Source organism: Acomys russatus, chromosome 2 (assembly GCF_903995435.1).
Source record: "Acomys russatus chromosome 2, mAcoRus1.1, whole genome shotgun sequence".
Lineage (NCBI taxonomy): Eukaryota > Metazoa > Chordata > Mammalia > Rodentia > Muridae > Acomys > Acomys russatus.
In genome coordinates, this window is record NC_067138.1 from 69,137,808 (window position 1) to 69,157,628 (window position 19,821).

Sequence of the window (19,821 nt, forward strand, 5' to 3'; positions counted from 1 at the left end):
ACTGACTTTGCCCTCAGCCCTGATCTCATGTAAATTACGCCAGGCCACGGTGGCATATTCCAACAAGAGAAGAAGGTGGACAGCACCTGAAAAATGAAAACCAAGCTTGTCCTCTGGTGTACACACACACACACACTTGTGTGCATCTGCAAACACACAAACATGCACACAAAGCTCAGTCCAAATAAATGACATACGCAGAGTTTCATCCTTGCCAAGCAGCCAGAAGACTTGAGTGAGTGTCAGTTGCTAATTACAAAACTAGAATTTGACCAGGCTGTCAGGAGGGCTCTCTACAGCTCTGGGCTTCTGAAATGAGATATATATATATATATATATATATATTTTTTTTTTTTTTTTTAAGAGTTCTGTAAGTGTTAGTGGAAATGTTGATGTGTCCATTTTTAGGGTTATGGAGAAGCATAGCACATGGTGCTCATTTATTATCAAAGAACAAATTTGTGTCATATAATAAAGACCAGAAAGAAACACTAATAATAGTGTACCTCGGCATTTTCCAAAAAGTCTCTGATTGCCTGGTTTTCTAGGTTCATTTCTGTTACTGTGAGAAACAACCTGACAAAAAGCAGCATAAGGCAGGAAAGGTTTTCTTTAGCTTCCAGTTCCAAGTTACACTCACTCATTTTGGTGAAAGGCTGGAACTCAAGCAGCTTAGTAATATCATACCCACAAGAGCAAGGACAGATTATATGTATCTTTGCCTATTATGTTCAGCATTTCCTTGCTCAGGAGTGGTGCTGCCTGTACTTGCCTGGGGCTTCCTACATCCCTTAATTATCAAGACAATCCCCCAGACATATTCACAGGCCACCCTTAGTGAGGCTCTGTTCCCAGTTAATGTTAAGTCATATCTGGTTGACAATAGAAACTAACCAGCACATTTGTGTGTGAGTGTGGGGAAAATGGCAAAAGATGTCCAGCCAATGAAGACGTGATGTATCTTTGGATAATTCTTTTGTCTGTCTTTTTTTTTATTATTATTACTGCATTCCATATCTGGAATTGTCCACTGATGGCTCATGAGGGAGTTTGGGCCTGGTCGTTGCATGAATCGAGGTGGACTCCGACAGAAAGGCAGGGGCTTTCTTCTCCCCTCGGTTCACTGTGCTTCAGATTCTCGGGATGAAGGAAAGGCCATTGCTTGCCACAGCCACCATACCTGAGTGCACTCTGCCCATCTTTCACCAAAATAAAATCTCTCCATTTTAGAAACATCCGAAGACTAGAGGCCCTTACAGCTCCGTTAGTGTAGGAAGTATGGGTTGGTTGTTCAACATAGATGTTCATTACTGCCTACTCATGTAATTGAAACCTGCAAAATTGCCCTTTGGATTTTATTCATATAAATATCTTCATAATAGACCTGTTATTAGTCCTTTCTTCATTGGTATATTATGAGTTCTCCAGTTTATAAGTTGTAGTCTTTAATTGATCAGCAGGATCAACATAGCAAAAATGGCCATTCCTACAAAAGCAATCTACAGATTGAATGCAGTTCCCAACAGAATGCTTTACAGACCTTGAAAGAACAATACTCAACTTCATACTGAAACACAAAAGCCAACATAGCTAAAACAAGACTGAACAATACTAGAACTTCTAGAGGTATCACCATCCCTGATTACAAGCTCTACCATAGAGCTATAGTAGTAAAAAGTGTATGGTGTTGGTGTAAAAATGGACACATTTATCAATGGAATCCAATTGACCCAGACATAAATTTACACACCTCTAGACCAACCAAGGCTACACAGAGAAACCCTGTCTCAAACTCTCCCCATACCTCCCCCCAAAAAAGAAATCCACACACCTATGGACAACTGATTTTTGGTAAAGAAGCCAGAGACAAATACCTTAAAGTGTGCTGGTCTAACTAGATGTCTACATATGAAAGAATGCAAATAGATAAATACTGTCACCATGCACAAAATGAAGTCCAAGTGGATCAAAGACCTAAACGTAAAACCAGATACACTGAACCTGATAGAGGAGAATGTGGGCAACAGCCTTGAAACACATTGGCTCAGGAGACAGCTTTGAGCAATAGTGCAGGCGCTAGATAAACAGTAGATGGGACCTCATGGCACTGCAAAGCTTCGGCAAGGCAAAGGACACTGTCAGTAGGACAGAATGGCAGCTACAGAATGGAAAAATCTTCAACTCCATATCTGACAGAGGGCTGATACGCAAAATACAGAAAGAACTCAGGAAACTAGACATTAACAAACCAAATAGTCCAATTTTAAAAGAGGGTACAGAAGCCGGGCGTGGTGGTGCACCCTCTAACCCAGCACTCAGGAGGCAGAGGCAGGTGGATCGCTGTTAGTGCGAGGCCAGCCTGGTCTACAAAGCCAGTCCAAATGGGGTTCAGAGTTAAACAGTTCATAACAGGATTCTCAAAATGGCTGAGAAACACTTAACTGTTTAACATCCTTAGCCATCAGGGAAATGCAAATCAAAACTCTGAGATTCCATCTTACACCTGCCAGAATGGTTAAGATAAAAAACAGAAGAGATGGCACATGCTGGCAAGCATGTGGAGCAAGAGGAACTTGTTTTTCATTATTGGTGAGAGTGCAAACTTGTACAGTCACTATGGAAATCAACATGGTGGCTCCTGAGAAAATTGGGAACTGGACCTAACTCAAGAGCCGACTATACCACTCTTGGGCACATGCCAAAGGATGCTCCATTCTACCACAAAGATACTTGCTCAACTATGTTTATAGCAGATTGATTTGTAATAGCTAGAAATGGGAGTAACCTAGATGTCCTCATCCAAAGAATGGAGAAAGAGAATGTGGTACATTTACACAATAGAGTATTACTCAGTTGTTAAAAACTTCACACCACCAAGAAATCTGTAGGCAAGTGGGTGGAATTAGGAAAAAAATGATCCTGAGGTAATCCAGCCCCCAAAAGAAACATGGTATGTTCTAACTTGTAAGTGGATAGATATCAGCTGTTTCATAAATGATAACCACGCTACACTCCACAGACCCAGACGCGCTAAGTAACAAGGAGGGCTCAAGGGGCATGCTCAGATCTCCCTGGGAAGGGGAAAGAGAGTAGATTTTTCATGTTGTGGAGAGACAACTGGAATTGTAGGGCATTTGGGCAAGGCCATTGCTGAAACATAGTGCAAAAGAAATTTCCCAGGATTTCTCAAGGGTGACCTTAGCGAGGACTAGTGATGGAGGATCCGGGGAGGCTGAACCAGCCATTTGCTCTAACCAGACAACTCCCAGTGGTGGGAATGGGACGCCAACCCAGCCACAAAGTGTTCAAGCTACAGTCCTCTCCTGCCTGCAAAGTATGTGGAGGCACAGAACTGTGGGCGTGGCCAACCAATGACTGGTTTGAGCCCATGCCCCGATACTGCCTGGATGACCAGGAACTGGAGGCTGGGTAGCCCAGAGACCTGGGATAAGGAGAGGAAGTCAATAAAATGATTCCCAGTGATACTCTGCTATACTTAATGATCAGTGTCTAGCCTGGTTGTCATCAGAGAGGCTTCTTCCGGCAGCTGATGGGAGCAGATGCAGAGAGCCACACAAATTGCAGCTCTCCATCAGTTCCCTCTCCTTAGGGCTTGGGAAACCCCGCAGAGGAGGAAGGGGAAGAACTGTGGGGGCCTGAGGGCTTGAGGACACCACTCCCACAGAATCAACTAAGCAGGGCTCATAGGAGCTCACAGACTGAAGTGGCAGTCACAAGCCTGCGCCGGTCTGTGCTAGGTCCTCTGCATACATGGTATGGTTGGTAACTTGGGTTTTTTGTGCAACTCTTACCAGTGGGACTGGGCATGTCTCTGACTTCTTGTGCCTGCTCTTGGGACCGTTTTCCTCCTACTGGGTTGCCTCCTCCAACCTTGACACAAGGTTTTGAGCCTGGTCTTACTGTAACTTGTCATGCTGTGTTCAGTTGATAGCACTGGGAGGCCTGCTCTTTTCTGAAGGGAAATGGAGGAGCAGGGGATCTGGGGGAGGTGGGTGAGTGTTGGGGAGGGAGGGTTGGTGGGGATAGGAGGAGGGAATGTAATGTATGAGAAAAGGATTTTCAAAAGTAAATTGCAGCCTTACAGCATACATCAGATCTGCTCGGAATCTGAACCTTGTGGGATTCTTTAAACATTACATGAAAAAAACCAAAACAAACAAAAAACACCCTAAAAAAGCATGGAGAATTAACTAGTTCAGTTCTCTTGCATTTATGTTTAGCGATATCAGTTTGTTTCCTTTTGGCTTGTTTTGGGGGAAGGGATAGGAAGGATGTTTAACACTCACACCCTGGAAATGCTGGCTGGCTGGAAGCCTCCTGCTTGCTAACATTCAGCTGCTGTTACACAAGGGACTACTGGGCTGGGTGTGGTGGCGTACACCATTAATCCCAGCACTCGGTAGGCAGAGGCAGGCAGATCTCTGAGTTTGAGGCCAGCCCGGTCTAAATAGCAAGTTCCAGGACAGCCAGGGCTACATAGATGATTGTTGAAACAGGGTAAACTGGACACTTGAAAGTTCTGCGGACATTACACGTCAAACTTGGATCTAGCTACTGTGGAATGTTGACCCCAATATGGTCTGTGCACCAGAGACACCGAGACAAGCCAAGTCTGCATGAATTACAGTTAGGCTGGCTGACAAAATGTGATGACTTCACATAAGTATGGGGCAAAGCCAAACCTTAGAACCTAGTTATTAATAACCAAATTATCTAACTTCTCTGGTTTCCTCACCTGTATGATGAGACCTTTTTAAATAACCAGGCTTTAAGGTTCTATGGTATAAATTACTGGATTCATAGAACTATAATGTAGGTGAGCATGCATAATTTACATGGGTTGGAAGTAGATGGATTGCTTGCACATGAGAAATGCTGTGGCTATTTTTAAGGCATACATAGTTAATGCATTTTAACCAGCACCTTTGTTTTTAAAAGGATTAGAAGATTGGCAGCAGTTGTAGGGCCTCAGGTCAGTGTAAGGCCATGTCCCTGTAGATCCCTCCTTGTTTGATTAGGGAATGGAGAAATGGAGATTAGGGAATGTTGAAGTCCAAGCACCACACAGACAGACAGATGGTGTGCCTTCCTCTTAGGGGACAGCCCTCTTGACCATGGGTCATCAAGGGCCTTTATGCCCAGTCAGCTGCTTTTCCCAAAATCAGACCGTTGCCAATGAAGTAACCCTGAGGCAGTCAGGAGCAGTCATGATCCAGGGCCCAGGCTAGACCTTCCCGCCTCCTGGCTGACACACAGTGTGGCATCATGTTACCCTGGCAACCCCAAAGCCTTTGGTTCAAGTATCATTGACTTGGTGGTAAGTGCTGTGCTGATGTCTCCCATGAACATCTTGGTGGTAAACATTGTCAGTAGCTTAGAGGGCCTCAGACAGCAGTGCCCTTCATTTCATTATTCTTGCCTGTTCATCTTCAGTCTACGGATGTCTCTTGGTTTCGAAAGCCAGCCTCTGCCCTGGCTTCTGCAGCAGAACCCTCTGCCCTCTTTCCTTCACATTTCACAGCCACTGTGAAATACTATTAATTTAATCTTCTGACACGCCCCTACTCCATTCCTGCCCTCACAGTTTTATCCAGCCACTCCTTCCACCAAAATGACAAAACCAGTCTTTTAAAAAAAGTTTTCTATGATTTTAAGCAGCTTCGGGGCTTCTGTTATTGACCAAAGCACTCCGCTTGTTTCACTTACCCTCTCTGGTGTGTGCATGGCTTCCTTCTCTCCTCCACACTGGGATGTTTTTCCTTTTCCTCCTAGCTGTCTACATAGCATGTATTGAAGGTCCAGGCCTCCTGAAGCCTTGTATCCTTCACTCTACTGAGTTCTATGCCTTTTAACATACAGCCATTCTATTCTGTCCTTTATCAATTTTGTATTTCCATCTCTTTGCTCTGATATATGTCTCTGTCCTGAAGAAGCTTGTAGGTAGAGAGGGCTCTCAGACGTGTAAGACAGCTGCTTTCACCACATAGGCTTACTGTCTCAAAGCCCATGGGCACAAAGCACACAGGGGGAATGTGGGATGGGGCTGGAGAAATGGATCAGCACTTGCTGCTCTTGAGTTCCCAAGGTTGATTCCCAGGTCCCACACCAGGTGGCTCACAGTAGCCTGTAATTCTAGCTCTAGGGGGATCCTATGGCCTTATGCATGTGCAGAAATACAGGAAAATATACACACACATTTGAAAAATACTATAAGAATATAAGACATTTAATTTCAAGGCATTAAAGGGAAAAAAAAGTTTTTCATCTTTTAGATCAGCAGTTCTCAACTTTGTTGGTTGCAACCTTTTTGGGAGTGGTACAACCCTTTCACAGGAGTCATCTAAGACCATTTCAAAATGTATTTATATTATTATTCATAACGGTAGCAAAATTACACTTATGAAGTAGCAACAAAAATAATTTTGTGGTTGGGAGTCACCACAACATAAGGAGTTGTATTAAAGGGTTGCCCCATTAGGAAGGTTGAGAACCACTGTTTTAGATAAAGAAACAGCAATGCAGGTTGCGTATAATTGTGGCATAAAAACAGTCACTCATCTTTCAGTGAGAAAATAGTTACACATCGTTGTAAGAGATTAGGAGCCGGGCGTGGTGGCGCACGCCTTTAATCCCAGCACTCGGGAGGCAGAGGCAGGCGGATCGCTGTGAGTTCGAGGCCAGCCTGGTCTACAAAGTGAGTCCAGGATGGCCAAGGCTACACAGAGAAACCCTGTCTCGAAAAACCAAAAAAAAAAAAAAAAAGAGAGATAGTTTAAAATGTTCATATCTTTTTTTGTTTTTTTTAATGAAAGATGATTGCTGGGCATGGTGGCAAACACTTTTAATCCCAGCACTTGGGAGGCAGAGGCAGGTGGATCTCTGAGTTCTAGGCCAGCCTAGTCTACAAAGCAAGTTCTAGGACAGCCAGGGTTACACAAAGAAACTACCTTGGGGAAAAGAAGAAGAAGGAGAAGGAGAAAGAGGAGGAGGAGAAGAAAGGGGGCAGGGAGGGAGGGAGAGGTGGCAGGGGGCAGTTTCCTAGCCCACATTATCTTTGAACTCAGTCACTCAGTAAGTAGTGACTCCAGCCTCAGCCAATGAACTCACGGGATCACAGACCTGTGCTACCATGTTTGGCATAAATATTGATACTCTGATCCATCATTTCTTCTTTTGGCATGCTGCCTAGGAAGTGGAACAGAAAGCACAAGTTGTATACTTATTGTGATATTAAGTAATGGGATAGCTGATAAATTATGATCTAGTTGTGTAATGCAATAGCCAAAATGAATTTTGTCTTAATTTTTAAAAAACAGTATCTCAATTTTCCTTCAGAAAAAATCACTTTTCACTCTGTTATTTGACTGGGTTACAGTGGATGTAAACATGTCTTTGTTTTGATCCCAAATGTGGGATGTGAAACAGACTTGTGTGAGGGTGTGCGGTGTTTTTCCACTGGAAACAGACTTGTGAGAGAACAGGTGATGTTTGTCCATTGGAAGAGGAACCACCTCTTGTGGGGGCATGGTCTTTTCCAACTGACAGACATCCTAGTATGGACACACACACACACACACACACACACACATACACCACACACACACACACACACACACACACACACACACACTTATATATATATATTCCCAAAACAAGAGGCAGGGCTTTTTGGTCCTGGCCATTCATCACTCCACTTCGAGAGGCACCTACAGAGAACCGCTCCAGCAAACGCTTTGAGGTTTGGGGCTCAGGTTGCTGCTCTGGGTTCCAGTGGCTGTGTTTGCAGTCACTTTTGTTGAATTGCTGCTTTGTTGTTTAACGGGTCGGCTGGAATTCTGCCGACTATGCCAGTGGAATCACTCCAAGAACTGAGTCTCAAAAGGTCTACTTCTCCTGTTCCCATGAACCTTTTCTCTCCTAACTAGGGTAGTGGGGTTGGAAGGGAGGAATAAGCATTAAAGAACCCCAAAGAAAGTAGGTTTAGAAAAGTTCAAAGCCAGTCGGGCGTGGTGGTGCACACCTTTAATCCCAGCACTCGGGAGGCAGAGGCAGGCGGATCACTGTGAGTTCGAGGCCAGACTGGTCTACAAGGTGAGTCCAGGACAGCCAAGGCCACACAGAGAAACCCTGTCTCGAAAAACAAAAACAAAACAAAATTTCAAAGCCTACACCGGGTGTCTTAGTTTTGGGTTCTTCAGGAAACCAGACTCCGGATGGAGGTTATTATGCTGGGAGTTTTATTGAGGCCAGCCCTTCCGATTAGTACCTGCTATAGAATCAGTAACCAGGGATTGGGGTGGCGGGAGCTGACCTGCGATGTAGTGGCCATAAAGACCTCAGATGACCCCAGAAGAAACTCCAGAGTTGGGATTATCAATTCTGTCTCAATTTGAAGGGAGTGAGAGTGGGAAAAAAAAATCTCACTGAATAGAGACTGTGGTTGTATTTTTGTGTGTGACCTTGGCCTTGGCCTGGGTGGCTCTTGGGTCCAGAGAAGACTCAACAGCTGGGAAGCTGGGTACGTCAGCAACAAATCCTTTTTAAGTAGCCATTGGTTTAAGAGAAGGCTAGTGTTCAATACAAGCCAGAGAGACCCATTTTGGGAGTCCACCCGCTCACCCATAACCGCAAGAATGCGGTATTTTGGGTTCTGGGTTGTCTAGGCAGAGTTAAAAGGAAGCAAGGGTTTTCTTTGCAGCACTAAGTGCATCTACGTTGACGACAAGGACAACACTCAGGGCAGAGCCAGACGAGAATTTGAGCCTTGCAGCTATTTTTAAATAATTAAATCCACTGCTTTGAAGTCTCTGGGCTTTTAAGTTTAGTAAGCCCACCGATACTGCCTTTCTGCATTATCCAGGTTAGTGTGTGCTGACAAGATAACGACGTGGCATACAAGAATGGCGGAATAGTCATTATATAGTGCGGGTAAAAACAAAATAAAACAAAACCCCTCAGGTTTTTACGTAATGATCTCAGTTTTGTAAAACGAATGTGCACACTAAAAAACAAAACAAAACACAAAAATCCGGAAATTCAGCACTGGAAACAATGGTCATAGTTGGGGGAAAAGGGCTGCTGTGCTTTTGTTCGGTATTAGACCAACCGCAGGATTTCCTTGAAGGTCTGACCTGTTCTTTCACGGAATCCTACAGTGCCCTCCCCTTAGCAGCGCAGGCGCCACCTAGGTTTGTTCGGAGGCAGCGGCGACCGTGGCTGGTCAGCTCAGGACCCCAGCGCGGGGACAGCGGGGCGGGCTCATTGGCTACCCCGCCCCGGGGCGGCACCCCGCTCGGCCGCGGATCCGCCCAGCCCGGCCCGCAGCTCACAGCTTCAGCCGCCATGTCTTCCGGGGCCAGCGTGAGCGCCCTGCAGCGCCTGGTGGAGCAGCTCAAGCTGGAGGCGGGCGTGGAGCGGATCAAGGTGAGCGGCCGTCCGACCGGACCCCGGCGCCAGCTCGGCCGCCACGGGAACGGCGGACAGAGGCGAGGCCCGCCGGAAGTGGCGGCTGCCGGGCCGGGTGCGCGCCGGGGCCTCGGGTGCTCGCGATCCGCGCGTGGATGCGGGGCGGCCCCAGGTCCGGTCCCCAGGCCACGCTGGAAGCCCCCACGGGTGCTTCCGCCGACGCAGCCTGGCCCGGGATGTGGCCCAGGTCCGAGGGCCCCGTGGGCGTGTCCACACCAGGCCTGTGACACGCTGGCGGCCGGACTCTGCCTGACCCACCCCGCTGCAGGAGGATGCTGTTGAGAGATGGGGAGGGAGGCCACTGAATGAACGTAGGAGAGCGAGTGAGGCGGGGAAGGATGCTGGGGCCTGACTCGTTCAAGCAGAGGGATCAGGAGGGAGAGGGGAATGGGTTCCATTTTGCATCTGCGGATTTTACAGAGATATCCAGGAGAGATTTCGCTGTGTGGACAGCCCACAGCACAAGGCCGAAAACGGTCATTAAAATATATGAGCGTGAAATAGACAAAGAGCAGAACTTGTAGCTGGCCACCAGGGACAATTCAAAAGACAAAGGTGAGAGGATTGTTGTCAAGAGGAGGGGTGGAGGGAGGGAGGGGGAGAGAGGGAGAAGGAGGGGGAGGGAGGGAAGGAGAGGGAGGGGGTGGGGAGGGGGAGAGGAAGGGAGGGAGGGAGAGGGAGATGGCGGGCAGCAGAGTGAGCCCTGGCTGCTGTTCTAGAGCACCCAGGGTCAATTCCCAGCACACACGGTGGCTCACAACCGTCCGTAACTGTGTCAAGGGGCCGATGCCCTATTCTGGCCTCCTCGGGCACCAGGCATGGAGCACAGACAGACATGCAGGCAAAACACCCATGAGATAAAATAGAAATGAAGGCTCACGAGCACAGCCAGTGTCTCCACACTGTGTTTGGCAGCTAGTGTGATTCGCAGATAGCTACACTGGTCGGTTTCCTCAGTAGTGCCTTAACCTGGCGCTACTCCAGAGACTACAGGATCAGGTGGATACGGTAAACAAACTAACCAATAAACGGATTTATTTCAGACAACCAGGTTTACAAGGTAAAAGGGACAGATGCGTGGAGTACAGAGATGTGTCAATAACGTGTCGTGGAAGTAGACGCTGGACTTTTGTAGGAGGCCAGACAGGTTAAAAAAAAAACCAAAAAACAAAACACCTAGTTTTAAAGAGGAAATAACTTCCTTTTTTAGTTCGAAAATGAAAAGGGGTTGGGGTTGATAGGAAAGATTATTTTGTTGTTTTATTTTGTCAAGGAATTAAAAAAAAAAACAGAGGCAAGGTGAGTGTAGAGGGGACAAGGGTTTGGGGGTGACATCTGTAAGGACAGGAAGAAACGAGATGAAGACGGGTGTAGAGTCCCCCTGATTGTGGATTACAGGTCTTGGTGCAGGGTTATGAAACCGGACGCTGAGCTTTCTTCTAGGGCAATGGAACGGGAACTAGTAAAGGGAGGAGGAAGTGCTTGCTGGCCACAGTGGAGCTGTCTGGCCTGAGCAGTTACACCCTAGACACTATGAGATAGGAGGCCTGTACCGCTTGTGAGTCCTTTCTCCTCGTTGGCATCTGACCACCAAGTGATTTGAGGGCAGAAAGTGAATGGAGTTTGAGCCAGATAGCGGGTGAGCAGGAGGTGTGCCAGAAAGCAGGGATGAGGGTCAGAGGCCAAGGCAGGCAGCAATCAGCATCCGTGATGGTGAGGACATACGGGGAGCAGCGACACCTAGTGGTCATTGTGAGCTCAGCGCAAGAGAATGAAAGCTTCACCCGGGATGCAGGCCCCTCACCTTCCCAAGTGGAGTAGTTACCGGTGTAGGCAGGATCTACTGAGCTATGGGCGAAGAATAATAAGGTGGTCTGAGGAGCGAACACAGGGAACTAAAACTAGAGTTGTTGAAAGTTTTCCGTATTGTTGGGCATCAGGCCTGGAAGGAAAACTGAATTAAATGCCTGCTCACCCTGTGGGCATTATTGAGGGAAGAGACTCATATGTACACTCGAGAAAGGGTTGTGGATGATCACACGTACACAGGCACATGCACACATCCTCTGGAGTTGGTGACTCAGATAAGCCACTGCAGGGCACAGCTTACAGAGTCCGAGCTTTGTTCTCTGCCAGCCAGAGCCTCTCCCTAGACAATGCTGAGGGGACTGACTGACCTCGTTTGTTTTCTCTGCACACCCCTTACTTTGCCTTTAACACCACATTCTTTATGCTGGGGTCTGGCTAGTCTCCTTTCTCCAGGGGTCCTGAGCGTCACCTACCCACCCACTACATGTAGAGTTCACCTAGTTCTCTGACGCACAGTAAGGGCAGGCATGATTGGGTTTGTATTTCTTTAAACATTAGTAATTTGCATAAAACCATTATTTCCAATTATAATTAGTGTAAAAACATCAAGTTTCAATTGATGGGAAAATTTAGTTTAAATGTTAGACAGGTTATACTGTATTTTATGTACTACCAATTAAAAATTTTAGCACTAACAGCAAATCCCCAAGGCCTTTCAAAACTTGGTGGCAACTGTAAGCATACACTAAGTAGATGCAACATAATAGTATTAGTCTCTTTTCTGTCACCAGTAGCTAAGAACCAGAGTTCTTACATAACATAAAGAACACAAGTTTATCTTAGCTTATGGTTCTGAAGAGTCCGCGGTCCAGAGGGGTTGCATTTGCTGGTGCCCTTTCAGCTGGCCGATTCCCAAGGAAGCACAGGGCATTTCATCGTGGGAGGCAGGGTGCATGCATGCCTGTGGCTGTCTCCTTGGCCTCCTTCAGATGGAGCCTCCAGTATTTAGTCATGGGGGCCCCCACCCTGACGACTTTAATTCCAAACTCCTCCCAAAGATGAGCCTTGAAGCAAACACCCTACAAAATGGTTTAGGTTTCTACCCTCTTGGGCCTGGAGAGACGCCTCGGAAGTTAAGAGCACTGGCTATTCTTCCCCAGGGTCCTGAGTTCAATTTCCAGCATCCACAGTGGCTCACAACTGGTGTCTCAGAATCCAGTGCCCTCTTCTGGGGTGCAGATGTACAGGCAGACAAAACATTCATAGACATAAAATACATAAACACATTTCCATCCATCACAGAGGAGATTAAATTTCAACATGTAAGCCATTGGAGGACAAACTCAAACCATGGCTAATACATAACAGCCCTGGGTTTGTTTATTTATTTATTATGAAAGTGATCATTATTATCAGTAGTGTTGTTCCTGTTCTGTGTATTGTGCTAGGCGCCAACTGTCGTGTGTGGCAAGCATTCTGTCACTAAGCCCTACCTTCATCCTCAGAGAACACATTCTGAACCAGCAAGCTGTGCTTTCTGGAAGCATAAAATAACTCTGTCACTTGCTTGGCACAGACTGGACAAAGCTCCATCCTTGTTCACATGGCAAGTTTAGATTATCAGCACAAGTTTTACATATTTGTACTGGGAACTTTAAACAGATCGAAGTTGGAGTGTCCCCTTTGTTAAAGCAGTCCAAAAGTATCTTAAACCCAACGGTACAGTCTTTCCAAGAGGGAGTAAGTAACTGCGCAGAGCTGATAGGCTGCGGGGCCTGACCATGAGCAGAGGGTCACACTGTGCTTTGCCTCAGGTCTCTCAGGCAGCTGCAGAGCTGCAGCAGTACTGCATGCAGAATGCCTGTAAGGACGCCCTGCTGCTTGGTGTTCCAGCTGGAAGCAACCCCTTCCGGGAGCCCAGATCCTGTGCTTTACTTTGAAGACTGGTGAGTTAGGATGCACCGTATCGGCTTGGGGCCATAGTGTTTTCAGGGAGCTTCCCAAAGGATTTGGGCAACAGAGGGTGAAAAAAGACTGCCAAAATGCTGCTGATGCCTGCTGGGTGAGTCTGGGCTATAGTTTCCATGCCGGTGGGTCCAGGGGGTCTAGCTAAGAGAACCTTTGTTCTTTTTGTCACCATCTGTGACATGCTGTCGTCTTGTGCGCATGAGCTCTTTAACTGAGCTGATTGGCAGTATTTCTTGACATGAATTCCCCTCTGACCCAGGGTTTTGATTTGCTCTTTGGTGTTACCAACTGACTTGCATCTTTTGGGACTAAAGACTAACTTGTCCACCTTGGTCTATGGTTTCTCCCTAAATGCTCCCTAAACATCTGGGTGGTTTGTTTGTTTGTTTGTTTGTTTGGAGACAGGGTTTCTCTGTGTAGCCCTGGCTATCCTAGAAATTGCTCTGTAGACCAGGCTGGCCTCTAACTAAAGGAATCTGCGTGCCTCTGCTTCCCTAGTGCTGGGAAAACAGGTGCCCACCACCACTACCTGGCACATATCTCTGTGTCAATGAAAAATAAAATGTAGCTACTGGTGTGTGTGTGTGTGTGTGAAGTTTTAAGCTGAAGATACCTTTCTTGTGATTTATTAATTAGAATGGCATGAGTCTGTTTTGCATTAAGGTCTTACAGTCTTACATTTCTACATTTTGAAACATTTTTAAATGATTTATGGTAAGTAAAAATGAAGTTTAAATCCATTAGGGAAAAATGAAAATCATATGTATTTCTATGGAAAGAAGCATAACCTCAGGAGCTAAAAACATAAACCCTGTCTTGAAAAACCAACAAAACAAACAAACAAACAAACCAAAAAACTTAACATAACCAACTGCACAAGAAGTCAGCATTTAGAGCTCGCAGAGATAGTAATACTAAAAGGGAAAAGGGGAAACAATGAGAGGGGGCCAGGGCCAGAAATGGAAACAGGAACCTTATAACCAAGAATTCACAGCAGGGAATAGTCACAAGCGAGACCAGGAGTGAGAGGGAGGAGGATGCAACAGAAGGCAGCTCACAGTTGGAACAAACAAACAAACAAACAAACAAGAAAACTACAACCCAAACTCCCAGATTTTAAAGGGCTTAATCCAGAAGTTACCCCACCCCAACAGAGTCGGAATGAAATGGTAGTCAAACACAGCCAAGAGCTGTAGACTTCTGGAACTGTTCGCCCTGGCAAGCCAGCGTCAGAAAAACATTTTGTTCGCATATTTGTTGACATGAAAATAATAGCACGTCATGGGAGGACTGTGTGACGCATTCTTCTGAACAGTCAGCAGACTCTCAGGCGTTCTTTGTAGATGGACCTTGAAATAATTAGCTTCATGGCCCCTGGTGTTCTGAGTAAGGACACTGAACCCAGTGGCTGCCTCCCGGCTCCTGACAACAAAACCAGTGGTTCCTTCAGCACCTCCCGCAAGCTGCGGTGCTACAAACACTTCAGTTTCTGGGAAGACTGATCAAAGAATCCTCTTCATTAAAACAATTTTAGAAGTATAGATCCTGTCATTCATAATGAGACCACGCAGGACAGGCGGAGCTAGCTGCTAGTGTGCGCATGCTCAGGTTGTGCCCTCCCGCCTTTCCTCCCCCCTCCCTCGGCTGCTTTGGTATCAAAGAGGAAGAATTGGAAGAATTGCTTCTCACTTGTACCTCCGCGTTTCCATTTCGCGCTATGGCTTTTGTGTAGGATATGGTGAAAACGTTATGAATCAAGCAGCCTCCAGCCTTTGCCTGCCCACCAACCTAAGAACTTTATAAAGAAATTAAAACTAGGGGAGTTGAAGGGCAACCTAGCTAATGCAGTACGACTATCTGAAAATAAATAAAGGATTGGTAGTGTAGCTCAGCTGCCCGGCGCGTGGAAGGCATGTATATATATTTCCATATTTTTACAAGATGACAAGGATTATTACTCCTGGGACCAACATATTTCAAATTCTGTAACTGATTTGATTTTTCACATACTTGTGAAGGGAAATTGTCACATTTAGCTGAGGAGCTGGTTCTACTGTCAGCATAATTTCTATAGTAAAGGGAGCAGTGCATTGGGCTGCTAAAATAATTGTCTTACATGACACATCACTTCTCCTTTTACAAAGCATCATCATGACTGCTGTTTGTCCAAGGACTTGGCTTACATATTTCATTGTATTCATGTATTATTTTATACTTTATGAATATTAGGTGTCCTGTGAAATAGTAAGTCACTTTACAAGTAAATCTTTTGGTTGGTTGGTTGGTTTTTCGAGACAGGGTTTCTTTGTGTAGCCTTGGCTGTCCTAGACTCACTTTGTAGACCAGGCTAGCCTTGAAGTCAGTGATCCCCCTGCCTCTGCCTCCCAAGTGCTGGGATTAAAGGCGTGCGCCACCATGCCCAGCCGCAAGTAAATCTTACTAATGTGAAAACCAACCAAATTCTCTCCAACAGGGAAGCCGTTGGCTGAGGAAGCCTTTGTGCACATGGTGACAGATGACTGCGACAACTCCTGAGAAGACAGTTTTCAAGAGCCTGGTCCCAAAGCCAAAACGCTATAGAAATCTTTTTTTTTTTTTTAATCTCACCCCCAACTTTACTAAGACTCCTCTCTTCCACGCGGAGCCCGCGCCACTCTGCCTGGGATACAGGCATGTCCTATTTACTGGGTGTTTGCATTTTAGGAGGGAAATATTTTATCTTCAAAAACTGAGTATTTGTAATTTTCTTAACATTTTTATACTCTAATAAAGTTTGTTCATAAGAATTTATAATTACTAAATGACACAAAATATAAAATTGGGATAATGATTGACAACCTGGTTTTGTAAAGGACAGCTTTCCATTTCTCAATGAGCAAATGGTCTCACTTTGACAGTAACTTGGGCGCTGCTCCTTAGCAAACTGAAAGCTTGATGTCTCGTGAGGGTGCCCCTCCTGTGTGAAGTGGTTAGATCCTTCTGTAGTTCCTGTACTTACAATTTATAATTGTGTTTGAAGCTTTTTAAAAATGTGCTTATGCCTTTTACAAATGTTTAAAATGTGACCTACTTTCAGAATATTGCAACTGGTTAAAAACAAAATATGAAAATAATAACCTAAAAGTATTCATGTCACAAGTATTTTATTGGGGTGACGTGCCTTTGATTTAACTGGGAACACTTTCAGAAAGAACGTTTGTGTTTGTAATAATCTTTGAAGAGCTTGCAAATAAAATTTTTGCCTATTCATCATTTTCCACGACATCAGGGTTTTTGTGTTTGCTTTGTCTTTTGGGATCCCGAGGCTCTGTGTGCTGCTGAGGGAGAGCGGTGCATGCAGAGTGTGGGACTTGGGGTTGAGTTTGTCAATGTCCCCAGAAGTAGGTCTAAGTGTAACATGAAAAGCAGGCCTCAATCACCAGCCACAGCTCTGCATGGCCTTCACCATGAGTGAGTAAGGAGGAATACAGAAACATCGGTCAGATCAGAGTGGAGAAAAGGAAAGCCATTAGCTGAGACCTCCCATAATCCCAGCCATTGGATTCCAAACTAATCATAACATGGGTGTCCTTTTAATGTTTCTATTGTCGGCTTAATCTTGTCTGTAATTTTATACTATCAATTGCTTTTGTTTCTTTTTATTTCCTACTATTAGCATTATATATGTTCTCTTCTTCATCGCAATTAACAAGAATTTTAATAAGGACTCCAAATTTCCATTAAAAACAAAACTCTTGGCCAGGGGTCCTGGACAGGGAGCTGGCCTGAAAGGCCCACCAGCCCGGTCCTATGGAGTGAGCAAAAAGACAAACTCCAGACTGAGCTAAGCCTTGAGCCAGTGCAGAGTGAGGAAACCAGAGGCAGATGACATTTCTGGATGTAGGCGTTGAACTTTTTCAAATCTATTTATTTGGGGTTCTTTAATGCTTAGACCTGCCTTCTAACACACCTACCCTAGACAGGAGAGAAAAGAGGTTAATGGGGACAGAAGTAGACCTTTTTAGACTCAGTTCCTTGGAGCAATTCCAATCTTCGTAGTCAGGATTTCAGCAGACCCATTAAATAGCAAACCGACAATTCAGCCAAGGTGATTTCAGCAGCAGCAGCAGCCAGAACCCAGAACCTCGAAATGTTCTCTGGAGTGTTTCTCCCTAGGAGAGTCTCGAAGCTGAGCAATGAACAGCCAAATAATAGGAAATGATGCCAAGACCAAAAAAGCCCAATCTTTTGTTTTGGGGGACGCACACACACATCCCCTCTCAGAGTCTGTACTAGGGTGTTTATCAGTTGGCAAAGACCACGCCCCCACAAGAGGTGGGTCCTCTTCTAGGGGACAAACCACAGCTGTTCTCTCACAAGTCTGTTTCCCACCAACACCTGAGACCATTTACATCACTACATGTGCATCCACTTTCTCCTCTGCAACACTACGTAAGATGGTTGAGGGAGACGACAGCCATCACAGATATACGTGTCCTAAATGTAAGCAAGTCAGACTCAGCAGTGTATGGGGACAAGATGACACCTGTTGGGCTGGTGTCGTAACACAGGAAATCTGCCAGTGCAACTCACTGTCAAGGGGTCTAAAGAAAGGACCCTCGGCTGGAAAGTTACCTGAGGAAATTCGGTCTTTGTTCTCTCTTTTCTCAAACATGGAGGATGAAAACTACCATACCAGGTTAGTGAGACTGCCTCGGAAGCTGCTGAACTAAACAATGCAATTTTTGCAAATTGAAAACAAGTTATGAAAGTGGCAAACCTATTTGTATGCAAACTAAAAAAAAAACAAATGAACGCAGAATTTTGTTAAATTTCTCAGAGGGAACTAGATATACTCACCATATTACTTTTTCCTTAAATATATCAATTACATCAATAGGGGATTATATTAACACATGCCTTGCATGGAACTCTCTGCACGATAGGAACTGAAAACCCATCTGAGCTCAGTTCCATTTTCACTATGGTCAGAGCACACTTATTTTCTTCATAATAGTTTCATGATATTCTATACTCTAAAATGTTTACTTAGTCCTCTCTCCTAGTTACAAGTTGTCTATAATCTTTACCTATTAGACGTTGTACTTACAATAGGTTTCAGTGATAGTTAATACTTGTTTAAGATGAATTCTTAGTAAGACAATTACTGAGTCAAACTCTACAGTCATTTTACATTTTATTAGCAGTTGCCTCACATAGGTTCTGGAAGGTTGTTCAGACAACACAGGAAAGCAGTCTTCTCTTACATGCTGACCCTGGGAATCTGAGTTCTCAACATTTTTGTCAATATGATAGGTGAGAACGGGGATGGATGTAACAGACAATACATCTGTGTGACAAACAGCAAAGCGCCGGGTCCTGAATCTTTACAAGTTCTTAGAAATATCGGTTCAGGCATTTCACTTATTCTATTAGGTTTCTTTTTCCTCCAGTTTGAAGGGATATTTTGTATATTAAGTACGGGAGCTCTTGCCAGGCACACAGGGGCACGCCTTTAATCCCAGCACTCAGGAGGCAGAGGCAGGAGGATCTCTGTGAGTTCGAGGCCAGCCTGATCTATAAAGCGAGTTCCTGGAAAGCCAGGGCTACACAGGGAAATCCTGTCTCAAAAGTACAAAAAAAAAAAAAAAAAAAAAAAAAAAGGTTGCATACATTTCATACATTTCTTCTTCCTCTCTCTAATTAGTTTGGGGAAAACAGTATGGAACGTCTCTGGCTTCAGTGCTGCCCTTGTCTGTGGTGTGATCCTCACTTCCTGACTCTAACCGGAAGGCTGATGGGGTGTGGTGCTGAAAGGACGTGTGGTTCCTAGTACCACATCAGGTGGCTCACAAACATCCAGGGGCTCAGATGCCTCTTTTGGATTCCACAGGCTTAATGTGCACATACCAACATACAGACACACAATTTAATAATAAGGGGAAGGGAATAGGGTGAAAGCAGGAGGGAGGGAGGCATGGGAGGATACAAGGGATGGGATAACAATTGAGTTGTAATCTGAATAAATTAATTAAATAATAAAACAATTTAAAAATAAAAAATTAATTTTTTACAAAAGTGAGCGAGAGAGAGAATGATGAGGACTTAGGATCCTCAGAGGCTGAGGCTTCCAGGGCACCTGCACTCATGTGCACACGGCTTCCACATGCATACACACAAGTGGAAAAGCAATCTTCAAAAAAGACAAAAGGCTTGTGAAGTGAACACAAATCAGAATACTTTGCAGGCCTTATGCTTATTATGCTAATTGATAAGTCAGACAAACAGACTGAGACACAAGTTACAGGCCAGGATATATATTATGAAAATTGCATATATGATAGAAACACAGAGGACATAGAAATAGTGGTATTTTCTTTGATGTATAGTCAAACTTAAATACTTTTATTACTGAATTATCATAAGGAAGTAGAAGCTGGCATATGACAGATTCTACTTTCTGTTCTTCATAAAAACCTCAGCCGGGTTTGTCCATCCATTCTGCCAGGGATTTTCTCATACAGTAGACGTCGTTTTTTGGGCTGTGGTACTTGTGAGTACAGTAAGCCTGTCAAAGGG

General features: G+C 45.0%; 2 protein-coding genes across 2 annotated transcripts in view; one reads left to right on the forward strand and one right to left on the reverse strand.

The window, feature by feature from the left end:
• Nucleotides 1-9,306: 9,306 nt before the first annotated feature.
• On the forward strand, nt 9,307-15,857 carry Gng10 (G protein subunit gamma 10). The gene is made up of 3 exons (XM_051162594.1): nt 9,307-9,444; nt 13,110-13,241; nt 15,737-15,857. The coding sequence occupies exons 1-2, from the start codon at nt 9,364-9,366 to the stop codon at nt 13,233-13,235; spliced, it is 207 nt and encodes a 68-aa protein (XP_051018551.1). The 5' UTR covers nt 9,307-9,363; the 3' UTR covers nt 13,236-13,241; nt 15,737-15,857.
• Nucleotides 15,858-19,709: 3,852 nt separating this feature from the next.
• The window catches only part of Shoc1 (shortage in chiasmata 1), an 82,362-nt gene continuing 82,250 nt past the window's right edge, over nt 19,710-19,821 (reverse strand). The window contains exon 27 of the mRNA XM_051162616.1: nt 19,710-19,810. Within this exon, the coding sequence (XP_051018573.1) occupies nt 19,710-19,810 (101 nt within the window). The remainder of the gene's footprint in view (nt 19,811-19,821) is intronic.